At 34.3% G+C, this 20,875-nt stretch overlaps 4 protein-coding genes and 1 pseudogene across 8 annotated transcripts; 4 read left to right on the top strand and 1 right to left on the bottom strand.

The window, feature by feature from the left end:
• Positions 1 to 79: 79 nt before the first annotated feature.
• On the top strand, positions 80 to 5,488 carry LOC110666697 (uncharacterized). 3 transcript variants are annotated; one of them, XM_021827286.2, is made up of 9 exons: positions 82 to 582; positions 1,012 to 1,731; positions 2,399 to 2,494; positions 2,578 to 2,661; positions 3,000 to 3,234; positions 3,325 to 3,485; positions 4,283 to 4,561; positions 4,655 to 4,842; positions 5,289 to 5,488. In XM_021827286.2, exons 1-8 carry the CDS (start codon positions 223 to 225, stop codon positions 4,709 to 4,711), a joined length of 1,992 nt encoding a protein of 663 aa, XP_021682978.2. In that variant the 5' UTR covers positions 82 to 222; the 3' UTR covers positions 4,712 to 4,842; positions 5,289 to 5,488. The 3 variants fall into 3 exon arrangements, with proteins under 3 accessions (XP_057995300.1, XP_021682978.2, XP_021682977.2); XM_021827285.2 differs by lacking the exon at positions 4,655 to 4,842; XM_058139317.1 differs by lacking the exons at positions 3,000 to 3,234; positions 3,325 to 3,485; positions 4,655 to 4,842 and having other exon boundaries at positions 80 to 582.
• A 1,239-nt stretch (positions 5,489 to 6,727) lies between these two features.
• Positions 6,728 to 9,193, top strand: LOC110666699 (50S ribosomal protein HLP, mitochondrial-like; annotated as a pseudogene).
• Positions 9,194 to 11,682: 2,489 nt separating this feature from the next.
• LOC110666696 (chaperonin-like RbcX protein 2, chloroplastic) lies at positions 11,683 to 13,677 on the bottom strand. Its single transcript, XM_058139322.1, has 5 exons — positions 12,979 to 13,677; positions 12,580 to 12,671; positions 12,248 to 12,305; positions 12,006 to 12,071; positions 11,683 to 11,916 (listed from the first exon to the last, which is right to left on the bottom strand). Exons 1-5 carry the CDS (start codon positions 13,318 to 13,320, stop codon positions 11,794 to 11,796), a joined length of 681 nt encoding a protein of 226 aa, XP_057995305.1. The 5' UTR covers positions 13,321 to 13,677; the 3' UTR covers positions 11,683 to 11,793.
• A 310-nt stretch (positions 13,678 to 13,987) lies between these two features.
• Positions 13,988 to 17,816, top strand: LOC110666695 (uncharacterized). Of its 3 annotated transcripts, none has more exons than XM_021827280.2 (2): positions 13,988 to 14,359; positions 16,836 to 17,816. In XM_021827280.2, exons 1-2 carry the CDS (start codon positions 14,346 to 14,348, stop codon positions 17,593 to 17,595), a joined length of 774 nt encoding a protein of 257 aa, XP_021682972.1. In that variant the 5' UTR covers positions 13,988 to 14,345; the 3' UTR covers positions 17,596 to 17,816. The 3 variants fall into 3 exon arrangements, with proteins under 3 accessions (XP_021682972.1, XP_021682971.1, XP_021682973.1); XM_021827279.2 differs by having other exon boundaries at positions 13,989 to 14,359; positions 16,833 to 17,816; XM_021827281.2 differs by lacking the exon at positions 13,988 to 14,359 and having other exon boundaries at positions 16,910 to 17,002; positions 17,086 to 17,816.
• Positions 17,817 to 18,943: 1,127 nt separating this feature from the next.
• On the top strand, positions 18,944 to 20,308 carry LOC110666694 (cyclin-dependent protein kinase inhibitor SMR9). The gene has a single exon (XM_021827278.2). It carries the CDS (start codon positions 19,547 to 19,549, stop codon positions 19,934 to 19,936), a length of 390 nt encoding a protein of 129 aa, XP_021682970.2. The 5' UTR covers positions 18,944 to 19,546; the 3' UTR covers positions 19,937 to 20,308.
• Positions 20,309 to 20,875: the final 567 nt, after the last annotated feature.

The following is a 20,875-nucleotide window of genomic DNA, read 5'->3' as shown; positions in this document are numbered from 1 at the left end:
TAAATTAATATAATTGGGAGGGAGCTATTTATGTATTTTCAATTATATTATGAAAAACAATTATAAATTCAAATTTCCCTTTTAAAAATACCAAATTTAATAACTTTTTTTTCACTCGCTTCATTTCCGCTCCGGAGATAGCCTCCGGCTGCCTCCTGGAGCTCGGTTTAATGCCACTCTGCCGCCGTGCGAACCCCCTCCGCTGCCCTGGCTCACCGCCCTATGGACCTTCTCAACCGTCTTGCCTCTCTCGATCCTGATATTAAGCTCAAGGCACTCAGAGAAGTCAAGAACCAGATCATCGGTAATCGCACCAAGAAGCTAGCCTTCCTCAAGCTAGGCGCTATTCCCGCCGTCGCTTCCCTCCTCGCCGCTGCCATTGCCGAAGCCGACTCTCAATTGAAGAACGGTGAGGTCACCATCGCCGATAAAAATAGTAACTATTACAATAATAACACTTTTATCCAGTCAGCGGCGGTTCTCGGGAGCTTTGCTTGCGGTTTTGATGACGGTGTCCGAGCTGTTCTAGATGCCGGTGCTCTCCCTTACCTTATTCAACTCCTTTCCAATCCCGATGAGAAGGTAATTGTGCTCTTTTTGCCAAAAGTTTCAATTGTTTTTGTTCCACAATTTCTGAAAACAAAAAAAGTGGCCCCAAAATTGAAACTAAGTTGTTGAGGAGTTCTTAAATTTCTTCTGGATTTTCGTGGAAGCTGAACTCTGTTATTTTGATGTTTGGATTGAAAGTTCGTGCTTAAAAGTTTCTTGTTTGGTCTCAGAGTAAAACGAGGGACAGGAAATTATTATGTCGATGAAACTGCTATATTCGTATTCTGAATTTCCGTCTGGATAGAAGTCCTGTATCTACTCTGTACGTTGTTGCCTAAGTTTAATGCATTATAAGTAGAAAAATAGTGTGCAATGGGTCTTTTCATGCATTTATTACATGGACTAATTACAGAAAAGTTTTACTTGATTGTGAATTTCGGAATCTTCTTGTTTGGTATTCAGGTGGTGGATGCTGGTGCTCGTTCCCTTAGAATGATCTATCAATCGAAACTAACACCAAAATATGAAATCCTTCAAGATAAAAAGATGGAATTCCTTCTTTCATTATTGAATAGTGAAAGTGAAAATGTAACTGGTCTTGGTGCAAGTATCATCACACATTCTTGTGAGACAAGTCTGGAGCAAAAATCATTAAGTGATGCTGGGGTTCTAAAGAAGCTTCTTGGCCTCCTTGAAGGTTCTTTTAGTCAGAGAGATGCTAGCTTGGAGTCTCTGGCTGCATTGTTCAGGAACAATCCAGAAGTCGTCTCAAAGTTTGTGGGACAGGAAAGTGGTAGCGCTTTGAGTTCGATAATTGGATTGACAAAGGATAGGTATCCCCGGACAAGATTACTTGCCTGCATGTGCCTGATTGTCATAAGGAATTCTTCTCCTTTCTATCTGCAAGATGTAGGAATCAAAACCAAATTGTTATATCTCTCACTTGAGCTTCTTGATGATCCTGGTGAAGTTGGGGATGAAGCTCCCTTTGTTTTTTCCAGTTTGATTATGGAAAAGGAGGATCTACAGAAATTAGCTTTTGAGGCAAATGCCCTTGAGAAATTTTCAAATCACTTACAAAACAGTCGATTACATCCTAAGCGGCTCCAAGGTATATTGCTGGCATTGGCTGATATATGCTCAAAGTTGGAGAGCTGCAGATATAGATTCCTGTCACTGGAGGTTTGGCATTCCATAGAATTTATTGATTTGTACAATTCATTGTTTTTAGCCTGCCTATTCTTTGTATTTGGTTTGTGCCATTTCCCATTGGTTATGATGAAATGGATCATTTCTTTAAAAATTGGAAGTTATTTTCCTTCACAATGAAATTGACACAGAAGAACAGGCTAATTTGGAGGAAACGTAACAGATGGGAATGAGCAACATAAACTAGGCAGGGAATTATTAATTAAGTTGAATTGATATGGTTCGTTGATGGACTATCATAAATCTTTGTTGAGTCACAACTTCACCTTTCAGCAACTTAGCATCCTATTTTGGCCAATATTAGAGAATTTATCTTTTTTTTTTTTTTGGTTTGTTTGCATTTTTGTATGGATTTAGAGGCTTTGCAGGACAATAAATTTGTTATGCTAAAAGGGGAGAAAAACAATAAATCTTGTATGCAAATATGATGATAATTGATAATGTTTGCATTCTATGGTCTGATATTCTTCTCATCAAAGCCATGAAGCACATCTAATTCTGTTTTGTGAAAGCTTGGATGTAAATATGGCATGACTAATGGAGTAAATTATCAAAACCAGAGATTACTTGAGCATTGCAGTTAAAAATTTTAATGTCTACCAACTCACAACTTCTGGTGTATTCTCTTATAAATGTATAGGTTTGGAACATGGTGACCAATGCCCTAACTCATGATAGTGCTGGTGTACGCACTGCAGCTTGTATTTGCATAAGAAGTGTCACACGGTCAATCAAGGTTTGCACTATGAACACTTGAGTTTATGATTTTTAAAATTAGAATTTAGTAGACCTATTTCTCATTAATAAAATGTCATTCAGAACTTATGTGCAGGATATTTTATGAATGAAGTGCTTGTTATTCCTTTGGTCCAGCTTCTAAATGACTCTTTGGTGTCTGTACAGGTTTGTGTTTGCTAACTTGTCAATCTGAAATCCTGAATTGATGCGCACTATGTTCTCCCAAAATTTTAAAATCATTTTACAAGGAGCAGAAGTCATTCTGAAATGCTTAAAAAAATTTTTGTTGTTCAATTGGGGCCCATTTAACAGCCTATTATCATATACCTGCATTGAGCTTCCAATCAAATATTAGTCATCAAAACAATGCATTCAATTTTATTTCATTTTTGCACGGTTATTGTTATTCACCATGTTTCAATTAGTATCTGCCTATAAAATTCTAATTAAGTTGATAAATATAAAATTATATGGAAAATCGCATGCAATCTGCTGTTTTCCAGGTTGCAGCTCTTGGTGCTATTAGCAACATACTAGTTGATTTTACGACAGGAAAATCCACTTTTGTGCAATGTGGAGCTTTAAAACAGCTCATTCAGTTATCAAAATCAATGGAGTCAACTGTCAGGTTAAATGCATTATGGGCTTTGAAAAACATGGTGTTTCTGGCGGATGATAGATGTAAAGAAGGAATTTTTATGGAGCTTACTGCTTCTTTGTTAGCAAGCCTTATCTGTGGTAATGCTTATAGTGTCTGCAACTGTTAGTTCTCTCAAGTATGGTGATACTTTATTTTTGGAGATAAACCCTGTGTTAATTCCTTTGCAGACCACAATCCTTTTGTTCAAGAGCAAGCTCTGGCCCTTGTTCGGAATCTTATTGATGGGTGTATAAGCTCGGTTGAGTATGTCTTCACTGAGAATGGTATTATATTAGATGCTGTTAGAAAGCAATTAGAGAGCACTTCAAAAGCTGAAATTGGCATACAGGTTAGAAGTTGTATTAGCTTAGAGTGTTTGGAAAACTGAAATCATAAATCACAATTAGTAACAGCTATATATGGATATCGGTGCCATATTGATGTTAATTTCTGATAGAGAAATATTGTCATAGTGTGGTAATATTTTTATTATATATCTTACATGGAAATTGCTTCACTTATTGCTTCACATTACTGCAAGGGTAGTGCCTGTTGTTAGTGAAATGAAGTTAATCCTGAGTGTATAAAAGAAAAAAACTGAATGATATAAACCATGCTTCAAGCATAATTGTCATAGTTGTCTTATATTTTGAGGCACTTGGGGATTTTGCATCCAAGGAGAGGCAGACAATCTATCGCATGCAACTTGTACATTGGAAATTTATAATTAGATGTGCATTTATAATTAATAATTGTGAAATCCAAGCAATTAGTTGAATCATTTTCAATTATCAATCATATAGGGAAACAAATGAATTATGCATTCTTTAAGTAGTTGGATGTTGATAGGCAAGTAGAGAAATTGTTTATTAAGCAAGTAAACCTAAATAAATTGGTGATACAATGGTTGATCTCCTTTCTGATAGTAGCTAGACATTTTTTTATGCCAACTGGCAATCATTTGTTTTGATTGTTTCCAATTTTATGCCTGTGTAAGGATTTGAATTGTACAGGTAGCATGGTGCACAACTGTTGCCTTTGTTTTATTATGATTGGTAAAACTGTATCAGAGATTGGGATTTAGTCAGGTTTTGGAAGTTTACCATTTATAGCTTATTGCAAATTACCCAAATTGTTCTCATGTAGGGAATGTATGTGCTTGGCAATGTGGCCAGTGGAAATGAGTTTCATAAGGAAGCAGTTATGCAACAACTTCTTCCACAAGTGGACAATGAAAATCAATCTTTTATAATCAAGTTCCTACAGAGTAATGACAGCCGACTGCGTACAGCTGCTGTCTGGGCCATTGTAAACCTCACATTTCCATCAAGTCCTGGTGCATTTCGTCGGCTTATTAAACTACGGAGTCTGGGCATAGTACCTGAAATAAGGAATATGGTCAATGATCCCTGCTTGGATGTGAAGGTCCTACATTTATCTAATGTGGACTGTGGATTTCCCTTTTACTTATCCTAAATGTTTAATTTTGAACCACATTCTATGCTTCATTTCTTGCAGCTTCGTGTTAGAACAGTGCTTGGTCAGGCTGTGATTTTTGGTGATGGCCTTACATGATCATTTTGATTCATTTGTTGAGTCTAGCTCTAAGATGTGAGATAATGCAGTGTAGTTTTTGGTCTTGAGCATTTTGTAAGATGTGTTCAGGTTTTCTCCAGAAGCTTGAAGCATTTGAAACTTTAACCAAGGTTAGTAATCATTTATTTAGAGAACTGTTCTGACAATACTTTTGTAGCAGTGAAAACAAGTTTTGAAAAAAAAAATCATTTTTTACCTCATCAAATTTGTCCAAATGAGTTTGGGATTAAGACTTGGTTGAGTTGAGAGTTACTCCATCAAATTGTGGTTGGAAAAAGAAAAACTTTTCACTTGAAGAGTACCAATGATTATATTTTTTTCGTTCTTACCAAAGGATTGTTTATAGCCATCATCAACTTCCGTTTGGAACCACATCAAATAGATCAAGTTAAATTTTAACTGCAGCATTTGTATTCACATGCCAAACCGTTCGCCTTTTCCTTTCCTAGGATATGTTAACACCAAAAGACTGGTTCATATACTTACCTATCTTTTTCTCCCCATTGAGCACTTTTGGAGACAAATATTGCAGATTAACCTCTTTTTTCTTCTGCAGGTACAACGCGTTGCTTCAGTTTTTCCTGTTAGGGCAGTTTGGAAAGGTTACCCTCAAAATCTCATTGCATGATACATACATTATAGGTGTTGATTTTTGTATGTACCCAGTGAATCCTTGTTGTAATACACAATACATGCATATATATTCAACCACGTGACTTGCACAGTGCCTGTGTAAAATTGTACAATCTATCTAAATTGTAGAATTAGTCGATGTTTCATCAGCATCTGCTTTAATTTTATATCTTGCTTGAGAGGCTAGCAAGAAGCTCATCAGAATGTTGATACTATAGCAAGGCACAGTGCCACACAGGTCCAAAGGTTGATTTGGGAGCGAGTTTAGTTACTTGATGTCCTTTAAGAGGACGGGCACAGGTCCTGCGGGATGATGAAGACATCACCATCTTCTTTAGCCAAAGCGTAACATGCAAAATGGTTCAATAGAGCTTCTATATATTTTTTAATTATGTATTATATAATTAATTTTCAAATAATAATAGTAGTACTCTCATTTTTTATGTATTAATAATAATTATTATTTCAAAAAATTTACTAAAAAGTAATTAATTTTGGAGGTTTTATTGGTTATATTTCCGTCCTAACTAAATTAGTTAATTGCTCGCTCTCCATGAATCGTAACGCTCTGTTTGGGTGGGGTGAGGCAAGGGCGGTGAAGAAAGGGTAAATAAGGGTAAGGAGGGGTAAGTAACTATTATAATTTGTTTGAAAATATGTGAGTTAGTAAAAAATAAGAGTAAGTAAGGGTAAGACTTATTTTTCCTTACCTCTCAAATTTCAATTTTTCTTACACTTCAAATTGGAGTGTAAACAGGGGAGGTGAGGGCTGAAAATTATTTTATTTTTTATTTTTCTATTGTATCTTTAATTTTTTATTAAAAATTTAATTATACCCATTAAAAATAAACAATGTACCACTATAAATAAATGTCTTCTCTCTCAAGTGGTCATATATAGTTTTTCCGTTTTCAATCATTTGTTTTTAAATAGTTTACTACAATTATTATACTTCAATTATTATTTTTTTATTTGTTCTTTCAATTGTTTGCTTCAATTATCATTTTTTTTCAAATAATTTATTTTTTATTCAATCTTTGTTAGATTTGCGCATTATTATTTTGATATATTAATTTTATGATTTATTTATAGTGCATCATTATAATTTGTAAATTTAAGATTTATTATAATGAGTTTATCATTTAATAAATTATCTAATAAAAAAGAGTATTTTTGTACTTCTAATAATTATTTATCCTTTTTTCACTTCTTTCCAAACATGAAAAATATATAATACATTTCCTTACTTTTTCATTAATTCACTTATGTACAAACATAAAATTTTTTTTTTATTATAACCCTCTTCACCCTTTCCCGTCCTTACTCTCCCTTTATCCTTCGGCTAAAGGCGAACCCAACACGAATGGTTCTACGACATCGTTTTTAAGCCTTTTCTCCGAGCTCATTAAAACGACCGCGTATATTTCAAGGCGCGACTCGCCGTGCCAGAGAGAGAATAGTTTGGATAATGAAAACATCTGCAGAGGGAAAAAGTAGAACAAGGAGAAGAAGATGAGAGTTGCAGTGAGGACTGAGGAGGCTCTTTTCCCTCTGTTCCAGGCAGCCTTAGTGGAGACCCAACCGGACTACTTCAGCAATCGAGTCGCGGAATCCGATCAACGGCTGTGATTTCTTCCATCTTCCTCATAGAGGTTTGAGTTATCCTCTTCTCATCCTAAATTTATGGTTTTCTTTTCCATTTTATAACGTATAAAGATAATCCCATGTTATCGGGCTGCATTCTAGATTCAGTTGTGTGCTAATGAAATTGGTGATCGATCTTATTTGCTTAATTACTAACCACTAAATACTCTGAAGAGATGTCTCTGTTCTGTTCTTAGTTTTCTAGGGTATTCTGGCATAATAAAGTTTGGGAGTTTGATGGTCCTTCTCATGTATTGGAGATTCAAATGGGGATTTAAGGACTTCTCTATTTTACTTTACAGGTACACTTGAAAGTCCATAACTAATTATTTTTCAATCTAGTTTTTGGAAAGAAGAGAGAAAAAAAAAAGTGTTGGACTTTTCAAAATGTTACAAGCAACAATTGGAATATTTCAATTTCCCCTTTTGTTTGAGATATTCAAGAGGAGGGTTAAACTACTTATCAAAGCACTTGAAATGCTACAATATAGTCGTAGCCCTCATAATTTGGTATTAGCAAACGAAAAATTAGAAAGGTTATGTTCAATATTACACAAACGACGGCCAAGATATTGTGGATGCTATTCAGTACTCAGCATAATTAATTTTCTTGTTTGGTCATTCTCAACTAGTTGTTTTGCATCATGTTTCTAATCATAAAGCTAAGGAACTTAGGAAGGAAAATGAAAGCTTTTCCTTATGGTGAAATAGATATGTTAAAGATAGACATTATGGCGCAAATTAAGACAATATATTGGTGATGGGACCCATAAATCTAATATTCGGGTTTTAAGTTCTCGTTGGAAAATTATCGGTCATGACATTAAGTATAGGTTATTGTGTTTAACTGTTAATTTTTTATAGTTGACTCACTGAGTGTCATTTGATTTATTGGAAAACATGACTGGGGTCTTCATTGTTGCGGGGTCTTGGCAACAACTTTTCTAGCTTCTTGGACTTATCACGTGAGATGACATGCAGTAATTTCATGGCTCAGGTTAGTAGATCTTAATTGTGAAGCTTATTGTTGGAACATGTGAAAGTTTAATGTGGTTTGCTTGCAACGTGCTTTGATTTCTTGAAGCCATCAATCTCATATAAAGTCTAGAAACTTGAGATTGATTTCTTTTAATATTAAGACTGTGCATTGGAGTAGTTTATAAGCTGTTGACTGAGAACCATTTAATTAGTTGGAGTGTCATCAGCTATTTTGTGTTGTAAATGATTGGAAAAAAAATTTTCTAGAAAAATAATGTTTCTATCCTAGATGGAAGATGTGCTTTGTTATGCATATTTTTCTTGAAGTGATGAAAATACAAGACACCGATTTCTTTGATTTGAAGCCATTTCAGATTATCTTAGGTCTGCTACATCTCCCACTTAAACTTTTCTTTTTTGCTGTTCCATTAAATCTGCTTACAGCCTCTTATGTATCCTTTTCTAATCATGGCCTTAATATTTGTTTTAACTTTTGCAGCAAGAAAGGACTTTCATCCAAATGAGGACAGTTCTCAAAGTTGTGGACAATTCAGATACAAAGAACGTTATGTGCATTTAAGCTCTAAAGGGGGAAAAGGTCAAGATTGGGGGGCACAGTAATAGCTTCGGCAAAGGAAGCTATGCTAAATGAAAAGGTGAAGAAAGGACAGGTTGTATAGGTGCAGTTGTGCGTGCTGCCATGCAGTGGAGCCACTGTGATGGTAATGAGGTGAAGTTTGATGATAACCCTGCTGCACTGGTTGATAAGCAAGGTCAGCTAATTGGGCTAGAGTGTTTTGGCCAGTTCTACTTGAGATAAGAAAGAAAAAGCGCGTCAAGATCCTTATCTGGCAGACTATACTGTGAAAAATTTTGAAATTTGTGATCTTTGCTGTGCTAGGGATATCCTATTTTTTGTTCAGGGAGAACTCTGAAGGAAAGAAACAAAAGGCAGTAAGTAGGCTTTGGTTGGAGAGCTAAAGACATTTCGTTTAGTTACAGATGCTGCAGGTGGCTTAATGCTAAGTATTGGCGTCTGGTCTTTTCCGGACCATTAAAATGGAATTTGAGAGTAATTTATTTTAGATTACTGTATTACTTTGTCGGTCTTTTTGATCTTCATTAAAAAGATTTGATGTCTGACTCAATGCCAGGATTCAAACACTCAAGTCTTAACCGGTGCGTGAATTATAAGATTTTTTGTAATACGTGTTACTCTTGTCAGAGTATTATAAATTAAAATAATAAAAAAAATTATTTATTAATCTAAAAAAATAATAGTGAAAGTGCATATAAATTTTAAATAATTAAATACTAAATAAATAATAAAATTTTTTAGATAAATTAGGAGTCTATGAAATTCATATAAAACTGAAACTATTTAATAAGTTGAATTGAATGTTAGCCCGAGGAAGCAAGAATTTAGGCATACTATGAAAATAATTTTAAGAGTGAAAATTCAATAACTAAAAGACAGAGAAATTATAGTTTGAGTTAATACTTAATAAATGATATTGTAATACAAAATAAAACAGAAATAGGTAGATGGTTAATTAATTTTGTAATAAATTTTTTATCTAATAAAATTATTATTAAAATAATTATATAAAATATATAAAAATTATTTAAATAAATTTTATAGTACAGTACACCAAAGTGATTATACCTTATATTACCAAAGGTCAGATTGTAAGTACGCTATAAAATATCAAATACATTCATTTTCCTTCACAGATATCAATGCATATGATACTAATGTAAATCATAAATTGCAATGATGCAAACTCAACAATATAACCTAATACCATGATAGTTCACACGATAGGGCCAGATAGTAGATACAGATATTGAGCACAGGTACAAATTTAAAACAGAAAATCAATTTCCATAAATCAATCAAAATTAACAAAAAATTTCAGATAATGAACAATAATTGACAGTGCAATTCTACTAATTTATTTTAAAAATTTCAGAGAGTCAATAAAATCAAATTAATCTCAAATCAATTTCGCGTAACACATTTATAAATTTCACAATTAGATATTAATAAATATAAAAAATATTAAAGACTTGTTCTCACAATTCTAATTACTCTAATATATAGATAATTAACAAAATAAATTATTTAATTAAAATTAAATTAAAATTTAATAATAAAATAAAACTCTAAAAAATTATATGTAAAATAATTATTAAAATATTAATTTAAAATTTTATTTAATAATAATTTAATTATTAAAAAATTTTAAAAGAAATTAAAATAATAATATATATAATAGTTATCACTCACCTAAAATGTTTCAAAGCAAGGCTACGTCCAAGTACAAAAATTGATTTGACTCAAACTATAAAAGTATTAACAGTTCCTACACAATGATATAAAATACAATTGTCTTAATGAATTCTCAAAATAATTAAAATAAAAAATAAATAATAGTGTTACATAATAAAAATTTAATATATTACTGCATATATAATTATACGTATATACTGTTAAAAGAAAAAAAAAATACTGTTAAAAAGAAAATATATTTGAAAAAAAAATAATAAATAAATAAAATTAAAACTCTTTGAAGAGGTGAACTACAGGAATACCAGATTTCTAATATATATATATATATATATATATATATATATCAACGGTAATCATAATGGAGATTGGCAGTCCCACGTCCCATCTAAAAAGATGTTGCAATGAAGTTTTTTATCCTTTTTAATATGTGAGAGATGATGGACAATAAAAAAAGTGGTCAAATTTCGAGCCCCAAACAAGTTAAGGGATAATGATGTACAGTAAATTAATTGAAATTTTCATAAAATAATTAATAAAATATTAATAAAAATTTAATATAATATTTTTAATTGATAGAAGATTATTTGAAAAAGTGGAAAAGATCTGTTGTTTCAATTTTTCAAGTTCTGCAGTAGACAAAAAGTGAGGTAAAACGCAAATAAATAAATATATATATATATATATATATATATATATATATATTGTATCATTAAAATTATTTGCTGGACAATACTATCATAGTAAAATACTTAAATCTATGGAAAAATGATTTACCTACGTCAGGAGACAAAGAAAGTTAATGATGAAGAAAAACAACAATGATTTGATTAATGATTATCAGTATGAGATTTTCACCTATTAAGAATAGAAGGGTCGATGAAATAAAAGGAAAAGATGACAAAAGGAATGAATAAAAGAATAGAAAAACTTACCCAGTTTACTGCATAATGATATAATTTCGAAGTCATTGAAAGATAGAGAGATAATGAAAAAGGATTTTTTTTTTTTTTTACTAAATCAAATTTATTGTGTTTTAACGATATAAAAACTCTAAAAGGCGAAAGAGATAAAGAGAAATATTTTAGAGATATTATAAGATTAAAAAATATTTAAAATTTTAACTTCAGTTTTTTTTTAAATATATATATATATATAAACGAGTTATCACACTCAATGTGATTCAATATCAAATGGAGTAGAGCATAGATAATTGGTGCATTCATTTTTTTAACAAATTGCATGGGTTATGAGTTTGCCGCAAACACGTTGAAATCTGCACATCATTACTGTACATTTGCTTATTTTCTCTCTTTCTGCAGCAACTATTCAGTATGGTAGGTTATATTTATATCTATATTTTCAACATTTCTTTTTAGCTGGTGAAAAATAATAGGAATATGTCTTTGGAACCAAACCGGTTGGCATTAAACCAAAGATACAATGTGTATATATCTACTCCAGAAACAACAGTAGAAAGAAAATGAAAGAGAACTTAAAGCACAGTTGCTCCCCTTCAACCTATCTTCTCCGTGTTTGAGTCATCTGATGGCCATATCACAGTCTCTTTGAGCCTTTCACGCATTAACTCCAAGTTCTCATCAGAGATCTCTTGATATATTTCAGCATGATTACATTTCTAAATCACAGAAACAAGAACGAAGGATTATTTTTATAACAATCTTTTTTGTGCTTCACCTGTTACAGCAAAATGAAGCATTTCATTACCTTAACCCATTTTCCATACAAGTGGAGCCTCGTTACCATCACTCTTTCAGCAAGGTCCTGCTTCTCCTGTCAATGGGAAAGATGAACCCATTCTCATTTTCTTTTCATTTTTTTTAAGACGTATTTCACTATAATATGGTATCATTCCATTTATAACCGTGAGTGCCAAACCAAACCAATAAATAAGTGTAATCCCAAGGTAGAGGCAAGAATTTTCCAAATGGCATTGTTTCTAAAACTACCTTCACAAGGGTGCGGATGAAACGCTTGCCTTCTCCAGGCTTATTTGTTGCAACAAAACTGTTAAAAAAAAAAAGAAAAAAGAAAAAAGCAGAGTTCATTAGAAATAGGAATGCACCTAGACCTAAGAGCCCTTCTAAATTTTTGGCATCCAAAGCTGGCTATTTGATGCAAAATTCTTAATTATAGACCTTTACAGTGTCTAAATCCTATCAAGCAACCCACTCAAAAGATATATTTCCAAAAGCATTAATTACAATTGGACAGTTGCACAAAATATACGGACAAGATGAGCAGCAAATTAATCATCTTGGCCAAGATGAGGAAGACTTACTCATAAAACCATCTATATTGCGTTGGATTCATCTCATAGAGCTGGTTAAGAACAGTTCTTGTTGCCTTGTATGTGAAATAGTTGAGTATTTGCTGCAGGCAGGAACAATTATAGCAACATAAAAAAATTACAATCTTTGAACAGAGATAGATATGAATTCACAAGTTATCCCCATAACAATATTTATCAGCATCTTCATCAAAATATAGAGCTTGGACTGCCATAGTCCTTTATCAAATTTGTAATAACACCCTGAGACATTTGACAAGCAAATTGAAATAGATTGAATTTGATGTATTGTTGTAAATACTTTAGTTGCATCTATCTGTTGGAAAACCTGAGATATATGAAACTAATTAATTTTAGGAAAAAGTAAAAATACTAGCAGCTCATCTTTACCGTTTTCACATCCTCAAAACTATCTTCATATTGCCCTCCCAATTCGTAGACAACCACAAGTCTCCGATCCTTTCTCTGCTTCCTTGAACTCTTATCACTAACAATACCTGAAATCGCTTTCGATGAGAGCCTCCAATCATGCCATGATTCCACAAAAGAACTCCCCAGCTCCAATGACCCTGGCCTCCACAGTTTCTTTCTCTTCACTGAATTCCTTTGCCAAACCAACTCTCCACTATTTTTGAGATTCATATTACTCATAGGCAGTGCATCCAAACACAAACAAGGACTAGTGTGTGAGTCCACCATAGATGAGCCTACCATGGATAAAGCTCCCACCATTTTCTTTCCAAGCTTAAAAGAGCCCCACAAAACAACCTATACCCGGATCAGGATTATGTCTATGTCTGGCGCAGGGTGCAATTCAAGAAACTGAAAGATACCCAACAAAGAATATCGAAAAAGTTCAAATAGGTGTCCAAGAAAATGGAAGTTGTGCTACAGCACATGAACAGAGAATTGGGAGCTCAATAGCTGGAGGCGTTTTAGAACAAAGGGTTTTTTATGGTGTGACGACTCTTAACCAGACAAATATATGAGGTTGAAATTTCTCCAAGCGAAAAGGGCGACTCAAAATCAAAATTTTTATAGCGTCAGCTTGCCGTTTTATTGATTTCTGGTGTGTGTGTGTGTGTGTAACCAAAGTACCTGGACAGCTTCTCCAATTTGGTGGCTATTCAACCACGTGGTAGAATCTTGTGATCTTCGGTCGTGCGATGATCGTGTTTAGATTGCAACAAAAGTAAATTTGTCTACGCTCTGTAGAGGTTAAACGCTACTTCCAGTGCAATGGCAATTGATTCTATGCCCACGCGCTCCACCCAGTCAATCGCAATTGGAATTTGACACAAACGCTCTTCCAAACGCGTGAATGATTCATCCCTGTCTTGCAGGCGACCAGGCATTAAGTAGACTCTACTTGCGGGAAATAAAGTCTCCAAATTCACCCATTCACGACTGCAACAGTCACATTTGGCCTACCATCCACAGCCACCAAACCCCGCCGTCCTCAGCCGGCCGGCAATTGGACTGGAACCGATGTGGGCTTTTTAATTTTAGCCCAAAGATGGTACCTTGGGCCATGTTCACCCCATCCCTCAAAATCCAATCCTTTGAGTGAAGGAGCGAACGACGTCGTTGTCTAACACATTTTCATCGTCTACGTCCGCCCGGTAGGCCCTACACTACACGCAGAAAGAGCTTCGAGTTGAGAAGCGAGTTAAGGGCAAAGGAAGGAAGGAAGGAAGAAATCGAGAAATCAAGGAAGAAGGAACAAGTGTTAGAAAAGAAAACAAATTGTTGAGAGAATGTTCTACAGAGGGTAAGAGACTTTCTTGCTTAACAATTTCTCTGATTTCTTTCTTGCTTTCCTCCTCTTCGATCCTATCTCATATTATTCTTTCTCCTTTGTTAAATTAAGCTTTGCAGTTGGGTTTTCGTCAATTTATTTCTTTCTGCCCTTGATTCTTAGTTTTTCCTCATGAAGCTACCTGCTATTAATTCTTTGCTTAAAAATGTTATTGACCTGTGATACATCAATAATCCAATGGTTTCTTTTCTTTTGAATCTTTTCTGGGTCTATTTTTTACTTGGCTAGATTGATCTGTATTTCCTAGAAATGCTTATTTTTGCATTGAAGAGTTACACTTCGTTTGGGAGCAAGTTTTTGGAGGTAGAGTAAGTTTTTTTTAATGTAATTAAGACATATGGACTTGTTTTGGTGGGAGATTTTATAGGGAAGGTAAGGTTTTTGAAGGATTTTAAAACCTCCAGAACTTTCAGTGCTCAACCCACTAAATTGGGTGTTGGAAGCTTTGTATAAATTAAATATTAGTTATTGCCAATCCTTACCTTAGTATTAAAATATTTTACCTTAATTTTCATTATTTTACCTTACCTTACCTCCTTACACTCTGAAGTGTTAGTTTTAAAGGATTTTTTTTTCTTGGATAATTTTAACCCAAATTGAGGGTTGAAGAGTGTAATATTAGGTCTTTAAATCTTCACACCTTGTAACTTCTTGTTCTTTTTAAAAATCCCAAGACTCCCAAGCCAGTTGGTGGTAAATAAATTTTCTTTCCATCACCTCACCTTTGTTAAATTGTAAGCTGGGTTCAAGCTACTGTTGAATTAAGTCCTTGATGGAATACCAGCAGACCACCTATGCTATCAACACCCCTAACGATAGGCTCGTGGATGGATAGGTTGCAATTATCCCAAACCCTGGGCAAGGGTTGTAACAATCTGGTCAGCAACTCCTGCTTTTGGTTGTTTTTGACCATCCACAGATGAGAGAGAGATAATATTCATTTGTCTGTTGGTTTGCAACACATGCTTGTTTTCAGATTGAATTCCGTGCAAAAAGATAGTCTAATGTACATGTTCATCCTTTCATATGATTGTGCACAATAAGGAAAGTGAGGTGAGCATTGTCAACTGTTGGCTGTGTTGACACCTAGATGTGTGTCACTGTCAATTTTGCTCACCAGTTGTCAGCATTGATGGTTAAGAAGGACCTAACCTTTACCGATCAATGTTGTTTGAATCCTTTATAGGAAAAGAATAAAGCTCCAGTTAGCTTATTTGAGAACTTGTTTTGAGGCTTTGAGCTTTAGGCATAAATGAAGGCTAAATGGTTGAGGTTTGGATCTGGCTTTTATTTAAAGTCAGAAGGAGCTCCATACAATCAATAAAAGGGACTATTAGGGCTAATAATCAATAGATTTCTTGGGAGCAAAATTGTGGGAAATCCTGTGGATCCTTAGAGGCAGATGAGAAAGCAGTTTCAGGCCTCATAAGGAAAAATGGTGTATCTGATTTGGAGGAGGAGAGACATTAGGCTCAAAGATGGCTTTGCTGCTTCAGAGCTAAAGAGACTGTAGAACATAGATAAAAGAAAGGAAAAAATCTGTTGGTAACTGTTCATAATGAATGCAATCACATATCATTGGCTTTAGAACAGACACTCAGGATATGAATTATGTCTCTTTAAGAAGCAACACAAAGAACATGTTGCCATCATAATGTCAAGTCAAAGTAAGCAAACTATTTTTGCAGTTTGCTACACTATACTTTTTGGCCAGGCGGGCAGCTATTAGACATCTTTCCATATGGTAGGTGTCTACATGGCTGCATGCTGCATATAGGGCTAAATTCTTTCCAAGCAAAGATGTTTTATTTGAAAATTGGATTATTAGAGCACAGAAGTTTTTTCTTTATTATTTTTCAAATAAAAGTTGATATAAGAAAGAAAACACCTGGCGGGGACCTCTTATGAGATGCATAAAACAAGATTTCAAATTTCTGAAGGACATTTTGACTCCAATATAATGAAATGGATGGACCTAAGGCATACAAAGCAAATGAATTAACCATAGATTAGACACACACGTATAAAAAGAAGTCTATATACAATGTTGGATTGGAATGGATCTAATGAAATGACACTGTGATGGCATCAGAAAATTAATTTTTAAAAAGAAAAAGAAAATCCAAGTTGTCACTCTAAAAGGTTATTTCATTAGTTTGGTATACTCAGACCAGGTCATACTGGATCTTTGCTGCAAAATCATCAGTCCTTGTGTTAATGTAAGGCTCTTGGATGTCATTTTTAATTCCTGTAATATGATGTTTTTTTTTTTCTGTAAATAATAAAAGATTAAAAAAGAACCAAAATATCTACATTTCTTAATGTAGTTGAATACAGTAGCTCTTTATTTTTGCATAATTATGTGTGCGAAGCATTGATGAATTACTTATCTTCTCTGTTGTTTTAATGGTTTTGGGAACTAAAGTAGATATCCTGATGGTGGTAATGGTCGTGAAATGGGTGCCAAACGTCAGCGGTTAGTTGATCAGGGTCCTTCATTCTATGGAACTTCCCCTGGTTCGAGTTTTATGTATAATCCACCATCTTATGGATATGTTGCCCAACCTCCTCCCTTCCCTGTTGTCCGACTTCGTGGTCTTCCCTTTGATTGCACAGAAAATGATGTGGCTGAGTTCTTCCATGGTCTGGACATAGTTGATGTTCTTTTCGTCCACAAGGGTGGCAAGTTCACTGGTGAAGCTTTTTGTGTTTTTGGGTATCCTCTTCAAGTTGACTTTGCTCTTCAAAAGAATAGGCAGAACATGGGCAGGCGATATGTTGAGGTTTTCAGGAGTAAGAGGCATGATTATTACAAGGCAATTGCAAATGAAATTTCAGATGCTCATGGTGGTTCACCGCACCGGAATGCTCCTAGGGCGAAATCTTATGATGAGGGAAAGGACTTGGCTGAACATTCAGGGGTGTTACGTTTGAGAGGACTGCCATTTTCTGCTGGCAAGGATGACATAATGGAGTTCTTTAAAGATTTTGTGCTGTCAGAGGATTCAATTCATATTACAATGAACTCAGACGGAAGGCCAACTGGGGAAGCATTTGTGGAATTTGGAAGTTCGGAAGATTCAAAGGCAGCAATGGCCAAGGATAGGATGACCCTTGGGAGTCGTTATATAGAATTGTTTCCTTCATCAGTTGAGGAGATGGAAGAAGCCGTTACAAGAGGGCGATGATGTTTGCTTCTGTCATTTGTACTACTGGTGATGTTTAACCTTGCCTCAATGTCTAAAGTTTTGCTTCATTACATTTTCTTAGTTAGTATGGTTTTCTGTTGTTTTTCATCCCAATGTTCTATGAGTTAGTCATATCTTTGACAAAATGGTGCCATCACTTGTCAAAATTTATCTTTGTTTCTTTATGACATTGCCTTGAATGTTATGAGCGACTTGGCAAATGCTTGACAGATTTAGTTTTGTTACGGTGAATGAGGGTGGAGAAATTTGTTTAAAATTTCTGTATTTTCTAGGAGCAATACGCATACAATATTTATACTGAGATTAAGGTTTAATAGCCTTGTTTCTGAAATTCTGTTTAAACGTCAAAGCCTTGGAAAAATCAGAATTTTTTTTTTTATTTATATGCAAGTGTTGAATCATTATAGAAAGACTAAAATGAAGGCTTGAGCCCTGGAAGCCAGTTACTTCTTGAACCATTAGGGAAGCTAAAACTGAAGAGGCAAAAGCATATGTGCAGTCCAAGCTGTTGCTGACCAGTGCAGGGGAATAATTATTGTTCTTGAGAAGATGAAGCCAAGAGAGTAGCTTTCTTGATGCAAACCAAATTATAACCTTCGCAGGCAAAAGCGACATGTATTGCTCACTTCGTGCCAAGCTTGGATCCGTTAGGAAAGAGAGAAACGATAAGAATCGGTAGCCATGAATGAATATAATAATACTTCTGACCAGGTGAAGCCAACCCCTTCTCTTTTATTTTGTCCTCTTCTCCTTCTTCTTAAAACTGCCAATTGTTCATGCCATGCTATTCCCACCTTCTAATCTTTTTGATCTTAGGATTCCTTCATCTCCAGATTCTCTCTTTCCATCCTTTCTTACGAGTTGCTTAATTCTTAATACTACTAATCACGTGAAATATTATTAATTATTAAAAAAAAACTAGTTATATTGTTTATATAATTTAATAATTTTTTATTTATCACTGTATACATTATTTTAATATATTATAAAATTATATATTTTAAGAAAATTAATTTTCATATTAACTAATAAAAATCAAATATTTTTAATAATATTAATTGTTATTGAGATTGTTAGTAGGCTAGACATTATCACACTTCAATTCAAATTTGAAATGGAATCAATATTTTTCTTCTTAAAAATAATTCAACTGTTATTTAATAAAAATTAAAATTAAACAATTCTAATATATATTCAAAATGGGACCCAACTCTGCCAATCTCAGAGCATGTTGCCCTTTTGAAAGCGTTCCACTAAAACCGTGGGCAGCGGGGCAGCTGACCAAAAATAATATGCTAAATTACATTTCACCACTCAATGCATATAACACCCAGCGAATCTCTGTTGTCTCCTTTAGTCCCTAGGGTTTGAAGCCTACAATTTTTTTTACCTAATCCCTCTTTGGTTGCATTCTCATGCCGATCCTTCGTCATGAGGTTAGTCTTCATCTCAGTATCTTTCTTTCTTGGGGCTAGTAAGCTTTGCCTGAAGCTCAGAAATCCCAACCTGAAATTTTATAAAATTATTTATAGCTTTTAACTGTCAAAGGTATTGCTACATGGCAATCTCTTCTAATTTTTCATTTGGGTCTCCATCGAATCCGTCGTTTGATCCCCATTTCTAGCAAGTTTTATTTTTAAAGGTTGTTTGCTGTGATTGTGATCTTGAAAAGGTTTGTTTCTAAAGAGTTGGTCATCCACTCACCTTTTTTTTTTACCACTTTTCAGTCAAATTTAGGTTGCTTTAAAGCACCCCTACCATGGGTTTTCTAGTACTAATGGCTTCTGTCTTAGCAGTTTCTCACCTATACTGAGTAAAGTTTTGAGTTGTTCTTGCCAGTTTTAGTACTATCTCTTTTTGTACTTTAACTATACTATCCATTCTCCAACGATACACTCTGCCACATTCCTATACATCTCCCTCTCTCAAAATGGCTCCATCTGCTACAAAAACAACGAAAGCAAAAGCAACGAGGAGACCAAGAAGAACCCATTACAAGAAGCGGCTGGTCAAGTCCAAGAACATCCAAGAAACATCAATGTTGGAGGATATCTCTTCCTCCACCGCCACTACCTCAAGCTTCAATACTTGTTCCAAGATTGATGGCTTAGATTTCGAGGGTGTTGATATCTCTACAAGTTCATGCTCTACACCAAAAGCTCAGAGATTTCGGATACCAAAGATCGTTACTTGCCCACCTGCGCCGAAGAAGCAAAGAGTGATTTCAAATTGCTCATTGCAAAGGAGACCGATAGCTTTCTTTGCCCCTCCAGACTTAGAGCTATTCTTCTTCTTTGCTCTTCGCGATATCTCAGTCTAGAGTTTGTTCATATGATATGAAGATCATTTCAATATAGTGTAAGAGGTGATCCTTATAAAATCTCTCTTGAGTTACATAGTTTGTGTTTTTCTCAATCTGATCATTAAGATATATTATAAGAGCTAGTTTGAGCTTTTGTTAGCTTTGCTCTTTTTGGTTTACTAATTAAGCTAGCTGGTTTTCCAATTTGATGGGTATACTAATCACTAAGTTTAGCTGGGGTTGTCCAACTAAATTTAGGCTTAATTATGTCTACTGTTCCTTCAATATTTATTTCATTTTTAGGTGTGTATTGTTGACTTTGGGAGTTTGAAGAGTGAGATGTAATGGCTTGATTTAAGGTTTAATTGTGAGTGTGATTTTAGCGTGCAATTTTCAGTCTCTCTTTGTTCAGTCAACTTCAAAAAGTAAGTAAAATCATGACTTAACTGTTTATGCACAAAATGCAAACCCTTCTTCTCCTTTTCTTACCATTGGAAGCAAGTGCTTGTACAAATTTCAATTTTAAAAATATATCACATAAGTGTTAATTTCTTTGCTTTTTCTGTTTCGTATATTTATTAATTTATTTGCCGTGGGTTCCCCTCGCACCCCCAATAATCATAATGTGAACACTTATTATATAAGAAATTAAATTATTCACCGATTAATGGCTACAGTTGCAAATTTAAGGGTCCACCATAGCTTGTGTATATATATATCTGCTTAGATCATGGGGTCTAAAAGAGACTTAGAGAAAAGGTCTTCACATATTCTACTTTTTGAATCCAGAGTATAAGAATAACATTTTGATCAATTCAAGGGTCATGGTTCTAACCACCTGCTGCAGGTATAGAATTTTCTTTGGGATTGTGACTATAGGCAAATAAATTTTGGCGTGGAAGCAGTAAAAACATATAGCTGAAATTAGATATCTTGATGGGAACATAAAAGTGATTG

Source organism: Hevea brasiliensis, chromosome 17, assembly GCF_030052815.1.
Source record: "Hevea brasiliensis isolate MT/VB/25A 57/8 chromosome 17, ASM3005281v1, whole genome shotgun sequence".
In the NCBI taxonomy this organism is placed as follows: domain Eukaryota; kingdom Viridiplantae; phylum Streptophyta; class Magnoliopsida; order Malpighiales; family Euphorbiaceae; genus Hevea; species Hevea brasiliensis.
Note: the sequence above shows the minus strand (reverse complement) of the source record. Positions and strands in the feature narration are given on the sequence as shown.